The sequence below is a fragment of the Cygnus atratus genome, chromosome 1 (assembly GCF_013377495.2).
Source record: "Cygnus atratus isolate AKBS03 ecotype Queensland, Australia chromosome 1, CAtr_DNAZoo_HiC_assembly, whole genome shotgun sequence".
Lineage (NCBI taxonomy): Eukaryota > Metazoa > Chordata > Aves > Anseriformes > Anatidae > Cygnus > Cygnus atratus.
This window is the reverse complement of record NC_066362.1, coordinates 151,212,355-151,227,195: the sequence shown is the minus strand read 5'-3', so window position 1 is coordinate 151,227,195 and position 14,841 is coordinate 151,212,355. Positions and strand designations below refer to the sequence as shown.

Sequence of the window (14,841 nt, the reverse complement as noted above, 5' to 3'; positions counted from 1 at the left end):
AACTCCCTGCATTAAGTGTTGGAACTGAGAATTCAGAAGAGCATTAATGCTACCAGCTCTAGTTTTTTTTTTTTTTCTTCTACCTTTCTTCCTTCTGTCATAAAATATTGCATGTTATATGTCTTCCTGTGATAGATTTTTTTATTATTGTTTTGAACAGAAGATAAAAAATGTTTCAGATCATGCTGCTCGAGTTTCCAACAGATATTTTATGAGCAACAATTTTCTCTTTGTCTTGACATTGACATTCAAGATTAGTTCCATTTTTTTCTCCCTAATTAGGTTTTCCAAGACAATTGTATTTTTGAAACAAACAGAATACTTTCCCTGAGGGCATCGGAAACTTAATCTGTCCAATTTCCTTTCAATGGATATTGAAAACAAAGCAGTGCATTGTAACTCAGTAGGGAATTAAGAACTACGTGACGTAAGAAAAAGAAAAGGTACTATGAAAATAAATTCAACATAGAGGGCAATGAAAATATAGTCATGAAAAATCCTTTAGGACACCTTTTTAAGACTTGACAGAACTGCCTGTTCCTATTAAACTTCATCTGTCTTCTAAGGGAGGTTAAGACGCTAAATTTACACAAAATTGAGGATTTTCATATTCATAACAACACACTGACTGAATAGCATTAAATCATTTAGAATATCCTAAATGATCAGAGGCCTATCCAATCAGTTTATATAGCAGTATTGCTTATGACTCAAAATATTTTTTCTTAAACTTTGATTGTTGTACAAAGATACTGTCTTTCACAGAACTCATATTTTTTCTGACACGACAGAAAAAAAAATCCATTATGCTAAGAATACAGTTATAAGATTAAGATAAAAAGTAAGGCTGTAAATGACTTTTTATATGGAATTTATAAGTCTTATCTTAAAATAAATATAACTGCTGTGGCAGCTTTTGGATTCTGAATAACAAATCCCTAAGAAAATAACTGCAGATCTTTATTTCCAGATTCTGGAGAAATTAACGGAAAATAATAATCTTTGTGGTGTGTTGCATGCAGCCAGTATACCCCACCAGAAAAAGAATTCTGCAGAAGTCTTAATTAGTACTGCTGACACACACTCTCATACATAGGACACAGTAATTTCTACTACATACAATTTACAGATGTACTACATAAGTACATGAGTACACAGGTGTGTGTACCATGTGTATAGATAAATACAGAATGTTACAGAACTTCTTACAAGTGACTACACATCTACGTTACAGTGTAGATTTCAGCTTTAGCTGTGCCTTTTACACAGAGTTCAGAAAGGTACTTACTGATGTGTAGAGGAAACCTTCACCATTTAGGGCTATATACAACCCGGTTTTTACACCCTGGATAGCAACAACTCGAAGTCCCACTGGTATAAGGTTGAATAATGCTGTGAAGAAAAAAACATGACCAGATATGAATATACTATGGTTATTAAAATATTTTAATGAACAACATTGATAAAAAGAAAGACAGCTCTTTCCTTCATATTTTTTCTTGACTTTAAAATTAAAACTATTCAGAAAATATTATTTTTAGTAAAGTTAATCCTTAAAATTAAAGCCTAAGTATCTATTTAGCAGTAAGTCCTGCAATATTTCAGTATTAGGTACAAGTGCCAAATAGCAAATACAAAGCAAATACAAATACAAGCACTGCAGACACAAGTATCTCAAACGATCTGAAAAGAGTCAGAGACCAACATTTCCTTCACCAATATAAATGGATCAGACGGGTAATGCTTATGAGATACCCTGCAGAATACATACCTTTCTGATTCAGGCAATTTTTTTTTAATATTTTTTTTTTCTTAGGCATCTTTATGTTACTGGTTTAAGATGTACTCTCATCAAGATTGCTTTTAAGGGGTCTGTGATTTGAAATCTGAAAAAATTACTTGGTTTTGTGAATGGTATATTTGATACAAGCCTCAGCTAATGGTAGCTGCTTGTCCTACTTCAGGAAAGCACTGAAATATGTGCTTGACTCTGAAAGTGTATCAATATTATTGAGCTGAATATAGAATGTGTTCAAAGGCAGAAGTTCTGGCAAATCATGCTTTGAATTAAAAAGTAGATAATAGCAGGTACCCTAGCAATGATATAAACCTCTGTAACAACAAAAGCAGACACAGCTTTGATTAGTCTGAAGAATACTAGTGGGAAGATGGAGAGTTCACTACAACAGAAGAAAAACTGGTATAAGTAAATTTTACTTCCAATATATAAATTCTATATCAAACCATTTTTTTAATAATGGAAAAACGAGCAAGGAGATTTGAAAAATCTACTTTCTCCTGAAAAAAAAACATCACAGAATCATAGAATGATTTGGGTTGGCAGGGACCTTAAAGATCATCCATTTCCAACCCACCTGTTATGAGCAGGGACACTTTCCATTACACCAGGTTTGCCAAAGCCCCATCCAACCTGGTCTTGAACACCTCCACGGATGGGTCATCCAAAGCTTCTCTGGACAATCTCTTCCAGTGCCTTGCCAGCCTCCGAGTAAAGAATTTCCTACTAATCTAAATCTCCCCTCTTTTAGTTTAATACCACCGGTCCTGTCACTCCACTCCCTGACAAAGAGTCCCTCCCCGTCTTTCCTGTAGGTCCCCTATAAGTACTGGAAGGACACTACGAGGTCTCCCTGGAGCCTCCTCATCTCTAGGCTGAACAACCCCCGCTCTCTCAGCCTTTCTTCATAGGAGAGGTGCTCCAGACCTCTGACCATCCTCTGGACCCACTCTAACAAATACATGTTCTTCCTGTGCTGGGAGCCCCAGAGCTCAACACAGTACTCCAAGTGGGTTTTCACGAGAGCAGAGTCAAGGGGGAGAATCACATCTTTCAACCTACTAGATACACTTCTCACACAGAATACAGTTGGATTTCTGCATTGCAAGCACAATACAGTTGTGCATTGTAAGAACAGGAAGCTAAATGGTATTTACAATTCAGACCTAGAATCACAGCCAGAAGATTACAATATTCTTCAACAAATCTTTTAGACTGCCCACTGCATTTAGTGAAATTACCTGTGTTAGAAAAACGAGACACAGACCAATTCTTATTCTAAGAATTATGCCAGCAAACACACCTATACTAATTTTACTAACTCATCAGGAAATCAGATGCAAAGCACACATCAAACAGTCTCTGAAGAAAAGAGCTGGATGTGCCAGAGTTCATGCTGAGCAGTTTTTCACTGTGGATGTGTCATGGATTCACAACTACTTGGATGAAAACCAAAAGTGCAACCACTGTGTTCAATGTGGGCAAAGATAATAGTTGTACCAAGCCAAGTCTCAGGAACACAGTAATACCTATATTAAGTTCCTCAAACTGTAGGAATAGCATCCATAAGTGCGAGCAGAAAGTGTGCACTATGAGGCTACTTGTAATTAGAATGGTAGTGGTAAAGCCCAAATCAAGAGAAAAAGGGCAATACGTTTGCAGTGGATAAGTGTATTTTCATACAATGTGAAAACTCCTGGGTCATCTAAAGACATAAAGTCACAGATAAAGCTGATGAAATCAAAAGCTGATAAAGCTGATCAAATCTTTACAACTGAGAAAACATGTGGATTGACTATTATAATTTAAAGATAGAAGTGGATGAAAAAAAAAAAAGAAAAAAACACCCTTTCCTTCAACAGCAACATTCTCTGGAATATTCTCATGTAGAAGAAAACATATAGGATCATATGTTCCATAAGATCTTTTTTCTCTTTAGGAAGACACAAAGTGAGCCAGAAATTGTCGTGGCAGCTGTAGAAAGAAAATTGTATTAAAAAGACCTCTGGAACAACAGAAAAGTTATGGAACAGAGGTTTCATACAAACAGAAAAGTTATGGATTTACAAAGAAAAATAGAAGAGATGACATCAGATAACGATTAGCACAAATATGTAGTATTTGAATTTCAGTAGTTTCTGAAAGTCTCAGTCATGCTAGGCTCTTACTGGGCTGGTCTCTGTAAAAATACTGCATACAAACAAGATTCCCTCTCTAATTTATAAAAGATAAATGTAAACCAGTGACATATGGTAGTAACAGACAAGATATCCTAAGAGTATACAGGTTAAGCACTACCTGACTTGAGGACTTTGAAATGTTCAGTATAATTTGGTAGTTTTAAAAAATAGCAATTACCCTCAAATGAAACAATGTCCAAAACAGAAAAACGACTATTCAGGGTGGCGTAGGATGAGCCTGTCACAGTAAAACTAGGTTTTGGAGGGAATTTACCATCAGGGCTTTTTACTCAAGCTAAAAGGACCAAGAAATGAAACAGGAATGGACAGACAGGCAGTTAATTTTGTTTTCTTTCTAGAAGAAAAGAAATTCCAGGATATACCTGGATATGAACACCCTATAGAGGCTGGGCAGCAAATATTTAGGGGATGCCAGGAAGAAACAACAAACAATATTTTTATTAGGAAAAAAGGTGAACATTAAAAAAAAAAACAGCATGAAAAACTGCTAGTGAAAAATAAACTTAAATCACAGAGGTTCAGTCAAAACTTGTGGAATGTAGACTTCATTTACTATAACATCCATAAAAAAAAGCGGCAGAAATAGAAAAAAAAAAAAGAAAAAAAGAAAAAAAAGGAAAAAAAAAAACATTGAAGAAAAATTAGTGACCTGTAACATAGTAGTGTTTTATGCTACCTATAAAATTACTGGAGTGGCTTATAGATGTTGGTGAATTTAGAAAGCAGTGAGGAGGGGACATAATGTATCTTCTACTGCCACCAACTATTAATCAGAGATAGTAAGAGCTGCTGTAATTAGTGTAAGACCATAAAATTTTAGAGTGTGATATGAATTGCTGTAATTCTGCACGTACTGAATATTCAGTATTTACCACAAAAGCTTTCAGACTTTGGAGAAAGTAGGGAGGCTAGTCTACTATTGATTGATAAATGCTCAGCAATGTGCTTCACACTGAGATCAGCAAAGCATGTACCAGTAATGCACGGCATGTGATTTCTGCATGCTCTGAAGGTGGCCAAAGGAAAATCAACTTCCTCCACAGCCAGGCTGTGCCATACTCTTTAGTGAGCAAGACTTCAGTGTCCAACTGCAAATTTCAAACCTTTCTAGGATTTTCTTGTGTTATTCCCCACTCTAATAAGAACCTGCCTTATAAAAGCAGAAAGCTTTCCACAGCTTGCTGGCTTATCAGATCTGCACAGCCAAAGCTCTACTCTTACCTAAGTGGTGATAAAAAATAATTATGCCCCTAGCTTCTGTCTGTCTTTTAGACAATCATCCAAAACCAAAAATAAATGGGGAGTTAGGTCCCTGAACATTTTGATTTTTCTGAACCTAGCCCAATGAATACACTGATATGCTGAGAGAGACAGAACTCTTGATCAGCCCAGAAAATACAATTCTGCCCGGTACTCAGTTCTCTTATGCTTAAGTATAAACCCTGGTAAATCCACCTGCAAATAAAAGGCGGGAACATCAGGGAAATCAAGAGAACCAATAGACAGAAATGGTGAAAATAAAACCTTTTCTCCTCCAAAGCTCTGAGCCTGTGCACACTGCCTTAGCTCTCTTTTGTATTCCATCTAATCCATGACTGTAAAGCAGATGAATTTACTTCCTTTTCTTATGCCTGCGAGCCTACTTTCACCACATACAAGATCAGAACATGGAGGCACAGGGCAGTCAAACGCAACAACTGGCCAGAAAAGAGAAGAATTTTAATTGTTATTCTTTTAGGTGTCATGGGGGAGATTTGCTGGCATTAATTTGAGTTGGATTCTGATCATCCAAAAGTTTTAGCCAAAGTTATAGTAAAAGCCCTCTTTTTGATAAGTAATAACTCCTTCCTTTACTTGAGCAAAATATAAACGTTTCATTTTCCCTATTTTCTGTATTTTCCCTGTGTTGCCATCATAGTATATTAACTTTAAATCTGAAATATCTGAAATTAGATATTTCAATATCCCTGTGAAAGTCTATGTATGTATGACTGACTACAAGAAATGTATGTATGACTGACTACAAGGAAATTGCCATTACAGATCATTGCTTTTCTCAAGAAACTTGCTAGAAACCAATTGCATGAGGCTTATTAACTTGCTGTCTGTTCTGCATGTGCACTGCCCTGGTGTCAGTTAACAAAACTTCCCACAGCAAATTTGCAATCAGATCAAGGCAAGATCAGATCAAGGCAAGGCAAGTATTTCTTTAATTTATTTCCATCTACAGGCCCACAGGCAAAAACAACAACTCCATCTGAACATCTTTTAGACTAATAATGAGTGCAGGGAGGTTGATATTTAGAGATCTGTACATCCATTTCTTGTGGTGCAAACCCATTCTACCTGACAGATATAACACGAGATGTAATTAAAATGCACTTTTTAGTGTGGCGGAACATGGCCTCCATTGATCTTGTCATACTAAGACTATACTGATAGGAGAAATGGGCTTTCCTAAATTCCAGAGGTTGTGTTGAATAGATGACTGGATGCCTGCGTAGTTCTTTGAATACTACAGTAAAAAACTGCAAAATTCAGACTGAAAATATTTCAATTTAGTAACACAGATTTAAAAGCATTGAAAGTGTTGTTTTTTAATTGTTGTATGCTTTATTTCTAATTATCTATTTTATCTTATGAGGATGCTGTAAAGATTATTTATTAATATCTTCAAACCAAAATGTTCTAGTGGTACGCACCTTAGATATTAAAAAGTTAAAAGTTTCACATTCAGTTTGGAAGATATAAACAGAGAATTAGGAGCATGCATTAAAAGATTAAAATAAAGGAATGTTAAATAGGTGCATGATTTCCTGAACTCAAGCTCTTCTAGGTACCAGGTGTCATGAAAGAAGTAAAGTGTGGTGCTACATAATTAACCAATAGATGTGCACAGCATAGCCAAATCAGAGTTGCTTGGGTAATCTTAAATTTCGCACTTACTGTTTATGAAATAGGGCTAAAAATGAGTGATGCCCTTCTAATATATTTTAAATATTACTGTGATTTCATATGAGGCATGAATAGCAACATTTGAATGTTAAAATGAGGATTATCATGCATCTAGGGAAGTATCATAATGTTGAATTTTTTCAGTGGTTGTCTGAGTTCACATATTGTCTTCACGTGAATCAAAATAAGCCACTGGGTTTGAAACTCAGAAATTAAGGAATTAGAATTGCCTGTTCCTCAAATTTGATTATTCTTCCTACTAAACCTACCTTTTATTTGTGAGACAAAATGTTGAAGATAAACTAAAGCCTGAAAATGAGGCTTTTTGGATGGGGAAGTCACAAGGGGAATGTAATGCGTGTTACCAAAAGCACATGGATATCTATTTCTTTACAGTTTCTCTGTGGTAGGTTGGTATTCCAAAACAATAATGGTGAGGTCCCTGGAGATCATTGTGAGCACCTACCCCCAATGTAAGTTTCATTTTCAGCAAGCAATGCTGAGAATTGCTGTAAACGCTCGAAAATTATGACTCTTACTACTCCTGCTGAGTAAGATCACAGTAACCAAGTCTACTGCTTTAACCACAGGCACTCCTGCTTTAATTAAAACAAACAAACAAACAAAAACCATATACCAGAAACTGTAAGGCATTGAATGAAGGAAAAAGAGAAAAACAGCTAAAAGAAAAAAAAGCAATCTAATGAAGCCTCTTTCCACATATTTCTGAGAGTTTGGCAAAAATGCAGACTGTACATACAAGATAGTTTAAACTAATAGCCCTCTTTTGGTCATGTGATTAGAGGAAACTAAGCACCATTAACCAATGGTATTAGTTCATACTCAATCACAAAACGTAACTACCTAAAAAATACATAAAAAGAGATAGCAACAATGAACTGAAACCCATCACTCCATTCACAATGGTTGACACTTTACAATGGGTTACTCTTCAACAGCTGACTGAAACCACAACTCATTTTGATTTCAGATAGAAGCAAAAGACCCCATTAAGGAGGACTAGCAAGAAGCTTTAAAGACAAAAATGAGTGTTAACATAACCACTCAGTCTGAACAGACTACATTTCAATCTTTCTCAGCACTCTCTCTCCATAACTGTGACTCCAATAGTATGTAACATGTTTACTGGCATACATACAAAATGAGTACAAAAAGACCTGTGCTTGAGGTAATTTTAACTTCAAGCAGTGCTCTTACTGCTTGATAAAAGAAATTTCAACAGCACAAAACGTAGCAGCATGACTGAGCTTCAAACAGTTTCCTTGCTGAAAACAAAAACCTCTTCTCTGTCCCTTAGCATTCACTCACTTTGGTTTCTCCAAGACAGTGAACTACTCAAAGGCTGTGCAGGTGATGAGGACTCCTTCACAGGCTGCAGTGACAAGGAATAGTGCAGAACATACCTGGAAGGCTTGGCAGAGATGCATGCTCTTCAGCAATCTCAATTTCCTCTCTTCTTATGAAACACACTTCAAACAGAAGACATCCTCACCACCAAGGTAAGTGTACTGTATGTCCTATTGACAGCTAATAGATGTCCATCCCTTTGCCCACTGGGTACATTAAATAGGCAGACTACAAGCTCACTGGTCAGAAAAATTTTCCCCTCCCACAGGAGGATGAGGCTCTGCTTCTTCCTTTACAGCTGCCAAACCTTATTTACTGGTTTACTTATTTTCTCAGACATGAATTATCATGATAAAGAGCTCACAAAATAACAGATCAGAAGACAAGAAATTATATCCACAAGAAAATTATATTATAAAGTAAAAGAGAAAAGGAAAAACAAAATATGCTGCAATAGAGAAAAGTGATAGAAAACAAAAAGTTCAACAGGTCATGGACTGGGAAGGGAAAAGAACTAAGGAGAAAGATTGACAGCACAAAAGAAGCACACATAATCATATATTCATGACTATACCAGATGGATCAATCTTTTCAACTGCTGATATGTTGTTGATACTAGTCGATATACTGGCAAAGTTCAATGTGAAGATTGTATGTTTTTCTGGCAAACAACATTGATTTTATACATCTTTATGGTGTAACCTAACAATACTATAAAATTGGACTACTGAAGAAATAAAGAGTGAAGCACTCCAGTTAGGGAGTAAAAATCCCTTTGCAGAAAGAATCTCTTTAGCCTAAAAGTCATGTTGAATTAAAACATAGTATTACCTAACAACATTTATCCAAAATATGGATTATATGGATTACATCCAAAATATATCTGGTATTTGGTTGGTTTTGGACAAGTTCTATGTTTCAAAATATTTATACTATAAAATATTAATTCTGCATTTTGGAGCAACTGAGAAGAATAAGAGATGGCAGACCAATGGAAATCCAGAAAGACATGGAAGAGGGGAGAGAAAGGACAAATAATAAACAAAAAGATTTGTGAAGCTGACAACAGAGAAAAGAGGAAAGGAAGGCATGATGGGCTAGTTTTGCAAAGATTCAAAACCACAGATTTCTAATATTAAAAAAAAGAAAGAACATAAAATATTCCAAAATTTTTGCCATCATACACACCTCTTCATTGAAGTGGAAAATTAGAGAAAGACAGGAAGTGAGTGGAGAGGGAGAGAAATAGAAGCTTGCACTCTAAGACACATTACTTAGATCTCATACAATCAAAGCTTTTCTAAAAAGGAATAATCTTGTCTGTACAACATCTTAGTATTTGGTCTGGTACAGAAGTGGGCATGACAGATGAACACGCTAAGGAAATGGGAAGAAAAAAACAACAACAAGGGACAGGGGGAAACAAGCAAACAAACAAAAACACACTTGGAAAACAGAGAGAGAAATATTCATCAAAATAGATTAGTCAATTATTTTTCTCAATTCTAAAAATAATAGAACAATAAGAGAAGATCATGTTATCTGCTGATGAAATGTTAAAAATGACAGCCATGCATTAACAAGTAAAACAAGGAGCATTGCCAAAGAAAGCAGAAGCCTCAAATCCCTTAATTTCTGCAGCCTAATTCCAACATTTTTGAGGAAACTAAAGACTTATTTATATATGCATAATAAATAGATAAATCTTTTGTATTAAAATGCTTTAAATAGACCCCAAGACCACATAGAAATATTACTTAAATGTTCTATTATCATTGAACTAAACAAAATACAAATGCACTCTGCAAAATGGAAAATTAAAAGTCAAGTTTTTCTAGAGGAAGAATACGTTTGTTTAACATTTGCAGCTGAAATTATCAAATGTATATATGTCCATTGAATGAAAATATGTGGCAGTATCATAGGAAAAGAATACCAAAGCAATGATCCACACTGCCCATCGAGACCACTCTTGTTTGGAGTATTTTTGAAAACTGCCTACTGTAGCAGTCCCCACACTGGCAGAAATCCTGTTAAAATCACTGGAACTCTTGCTGGTATAGGGACAGACTGTAGGATCTTTAGCTCCAATTCAGCAAGGCACTTCAGCCTCTGCTTTAGGTAGGACTTTGATAGTTTGACACACATTTATTTGCTTTGTTGAGTCAGGGCCTGTATGATCAGATTTTCAAATATTTTTTTTATTCCCGTCTCTTTTTTTTTTCTTACTTAATCAAAAATAATAAATTTCTGTTAAATGCATAGTTTTATTTTTAAAAGAATACATAATTTTACCATTTTTATAAAATTATCGGAAGACAACATTGGCCTAAATATCTCACCCCCAAGATCCATCGGCACTTACACCTTCAGAGGGAATACATTTAGGCCAGCATCCTGCACGAGACGTGCCAGAGGTTATTAGGCTTCCAATTGACAGAACCCTCTTCCTTTTGACAAAACATATCAGAAACCCTCCAAATACATTAGAAGTGTGTCTGCATGTATACACTTGAATGATTCAATCTGCGTGTGAGATTAAGACATTCCCCTATGACATTCACTTACTAGAATTACTGCTGTCATCCTTGGTTCCATCGAGACTTCCATCGGGGTGCATTTGCAAGTAGTAGCCTTGCCTGCAATATAACCTGGTCACTATACCCTTGAGCTGGGGATCTGAAAGACAAACATATTTTGTCACTAGCCTCAAAACTTTTTCCAAGACTTATCCCTACTTCTCTCACTGTAGAAGGAAGTTTGGTGAAGCAGCATTGCTGTCTTAAAGTTGTACTAGAACAAGATGGTTCCTGATGGAGATGGAGAAAAATCTTTCTGCAGAGTATTATTATGCCAGTTTCATGTCCTGTTCTCTGTCTTAAACATCCTTAATTATAATTAACAGAGGTAAAACGAACATAAAAATAGAATACACCAAACACCCATAGTCAAAAGACTTAAACTAAATTAAATTAAGCCCTACAAAAATTGTAGCTTTCAGCAACAAGCAGCAAACCTTACAGAAACCCACAAAATTAAAATAAATAAATAAATAAATAAACTATTTGTATTTAAGACTTGTTAGTAACTTCCTGTACTTCACATAAGTTCTAAGATCACGTTCTGTCTCATTTCACTCTCTACCAAAAGTCATAAATTTATCTGGTACAATATTTTCTGATAGTACCATCTGAGGAGTTCCCAAGATACCAATCTAGAGGCAGATATGATTCACCTGCCCTCTCCCATCCCCCAGGGAATAACAGCCACAGTCATGGCAAGGTGATTGCCATAACTCTTCTTTACCAGATTATAAAAAAAAAAAAAAAAAAGAAAAGAAAAGAAAAAAAAACAAACAATAAAAATACCTGAGTAAGCTAAAAGTAAATGGGAATTCAGGTAGCTGAACAGCTAAGCTACCCTATCTAATACTCTACAATTGTAAAAATTGCCAAGCATTGAGTAGGGGCTACCAAGCAACAACTTTGTGATTCATCTCAAGGATGGTGCCTTACCAAACCACTTAATAAGCTGCTGAAGATTTGGTTTAGTGATGAAGAAAAGGACATCACATCTTAAAAAAAAATAACAGCACTACATGTGTGATACTGCTCCTAATATTGACAACATAAACTATTAGGCCCAACTATGGCCATTCAGTACAATATGGTATAAACTTGTGGAGATGTTGGCATTAAAATCTTGTATATCACATTATGCTTAGCTCTGCAGTAATGAACGCAAAGACTTTGAGGCAGATATGTAATAAAATGAAGAGATGAAATTTTAAGGCAGAAATTATTTTCATGCAAACCTGTGGCCAGAATATAAAATCCTCCTTGAATTTGTATATAATTGCTCTCACAGTCAATCATGCTGTGTTACTTACAGTATCCTAAGGGAAAGTGAAAATAAACACTAATAAATGAAATTGTCTCTAAGTGGAATGTTCTAAAGTTCTCTAAAGAAGCTGAGTTCCATGAAATGTGCATGAAAACGGTACGTTTTTCTTGAAAATACAAATTACAAAGTCATATGAAACAACAAACACATCTAAATTAAAAATATAAGTTTAAATTTTAAATATCATAGAAACTGTTACTAGAAATATTAACACAAACTGTTGAGGCATGGAAATAAAGTATTTTGTGATAAACAAGTAAGAACATTAAAACTTTTCTTTTGCTTTTAAATGAAAATTTTGCTTTATTCATACTTTAGCAAAAGTTCCTCTGTCTTTATATGAGAATGATCAATTTTATATATATATATATATATATATATATATAAATAGAACAAATTTTATTTTCTTTGAAAGTACTGCCTTATTCAACCATATCAGGCAAACCAAAAATATTTTCATCATTCAAAAATGAAAAGTGAATTCCTCCTACACAGGTGCTATTCTTTTCATCTCATTCTTTCAGTACACACTTCCAAATTGACAATTTTAAACATACTTGCTTTATACATACTGACATTGTATCTTAAAAGACTAAAGAAAATAACTAAAGCAAAATTATTATAATCAGAGCTTTAAAAAGTATTTACAGGAAAAAAAATCAATATTTTGAAAAGCTGTTTCTATATCCAACAAACAAGAATTAAATCTGCTTTTAACTTAAAGTATCCCACAGGAGGGCAATTAGAGTCAATTCACTATCACCAGTTGTTTACACCTACCACTACAAAGGAAAAATGCAAAATTTAGAAGTGATTTTCAAAGTCATTCTTTTTAGTTATTCTATTTATTTTTTAAATTCTCAAATAAAATCTACTTTCTTACAAGAAATCACACAATCACGTCTATGTTTTCTCCAGAAGCATTACTTAAAATTAAACCAAAATTTACCAACTATCCAAAACTGTATTTGAATGAAAATAATTTGGTAAATAGTTATGCATTTCAGTTAGCATTTCAGACTTCATATGGTGGGGAAGGGCATGAGTCCCCCATTTATTTGTTCACTCAAGTTCAAATACAGCAAAACAATACTGTAACATGAGACAAGAGGACCTTAGTCGTGTTTTCTCTCATTTGTACAGTTTTAATGGTTTTAGTTGTCAGAGAACTGAACAAAATAGTTGCAAAACAGCTCTTTCACTCAAATGTTTCATTCAAAGCTGGAATTTATTACTAATAACATGATATCAATTAATATTTTGATTATGCCACATAGGTCTCTATAGACCAAAACAAGGACAAAAAAAGGTCCTTTTTCCCACAAAACATAGCAATTGCAACTTTCTTTTTACCTTTTTTTTTCTACAGATTATTAGAACCTTGTTTACCCACCCTCCTAAGAAGGTCTTTTCTACTTCAAGGTTAAAACTAATTCCTGACAAAAAAATGAATCATAGAATTTTTACAAGTTCTTGATTGTCATATTTAGTTATAATAACACTTCAGGTCTACAAATCAGAGTAAGAGACAAGCTAAATATTTAAGCTGAACAGTGCTCAAAATACTGGGAGAATTTGACAAGACATGGTTGTTTTTATTTTATTTTTTATTATTTTTATTTTATCAAAAAAAATAACCTAAATTTAGTGATGGGGTTGTATACAATGACTCATTAATCTCAATGTAAGTCATAATAAGCAATAGTCAAAAAGCCTACTCTATATAATCTGAAAATGGATAAAATATCTTAAAAGAAGAAACAGACAATCTTGTCAGGCAAGGAATTCATCTCTTCACCTTGCAGAAAGATAAATGATTCTTTCAGGTCAATTTTGAGATACTTGGGCAGCAAGCAGTACAGAGAAATCCTCTGGTCTCTGTATTGTTACACCATTTTATCTATCCATTGTCACTTGATAACATTACAGAAACAGTCTCAGCTTCAGACAGTTTGCAAATGAGTTTCTCAGATCCTTCTCGAACACACTTATTTATTTATTCTCATTGTGTCTTAGAAAGCAGGAGCTAATAGCAATACCCAGTAATACCAACAAAAGTCTACTGCTGCCTGTCCTCAGGTGCACCCAATACCTGATGCTTGTAACTCCCACCACAGTCATGCAGGTAGATGGAAAAGCAACTATCCTCACCCTTTACTCCCCACACATGCCTTTTTCTTCCCACATGAAAGAGAAAGCGAATGGCAAGAGAATGCAACCAAATAATAAAACACAAATTAGCAGGATGAGAATGGATGATCTAACCAAATAGCGCCCATTTCTCATATTTTTATTATAGATTTTATGTTAATGGTTCTGTGGTAGTCCTGCTTGTGTCACCCAGACAAATATGTGGAAAAAAAAAAATTGCATTCAATTCTAAGCACTTTGATTTCAGCCAAAAAGAACAAACAAACAAGCAAACAAACAACAACAACAAAAAAGACCCACCCACCCCCCAAAAAAGCCCACTTCACCATGGGTCAAAATTAAAAGTCAATTCAACATCTCCTAATGGTTTTTATTGATCTTCTTTTAGGTCTATACTTCTGATTTTGAACGGTTTACTGTGACAATAATGCAATGCCCCACCAATGGAAAGAATCATTCTGGCTT

The 14,841-nt window shown here is 34.8% G+C and overlaps 1 protein-coding gene across 13 annotated transcripts in view; it reads right to left on the bottom strand.

Annotated features, from left to right (window-relative positions):
• FGF14 (fibroblast growth factor 14) overlaps window positions 1-14,841 on the bottom strand; it is a 410,241-nt gene that overhangs the window by 94,125 nt on the left and 301,275 nt on the right. For all 13 annotated transcript variants that reach the window (XM_035557099.1, XM_050708059.1, XM_035557105.2 and 10 more), the window contains 2 exons: window positions 10,891-11,001; window positions 1,289-1,392 (listed from right to left, as the gene is read on the bottom strand). In XM_035557099.1, coding sequence (XP_035412992.1) covers window positions 1,289-1,392; window positions 10,891-11,001 — 215 coding nt within the window. The remainder of the gene's footprint in view (window positions 1-1,288; window positions 1,393-10,890; window positions 11,002-14,841) is intronic.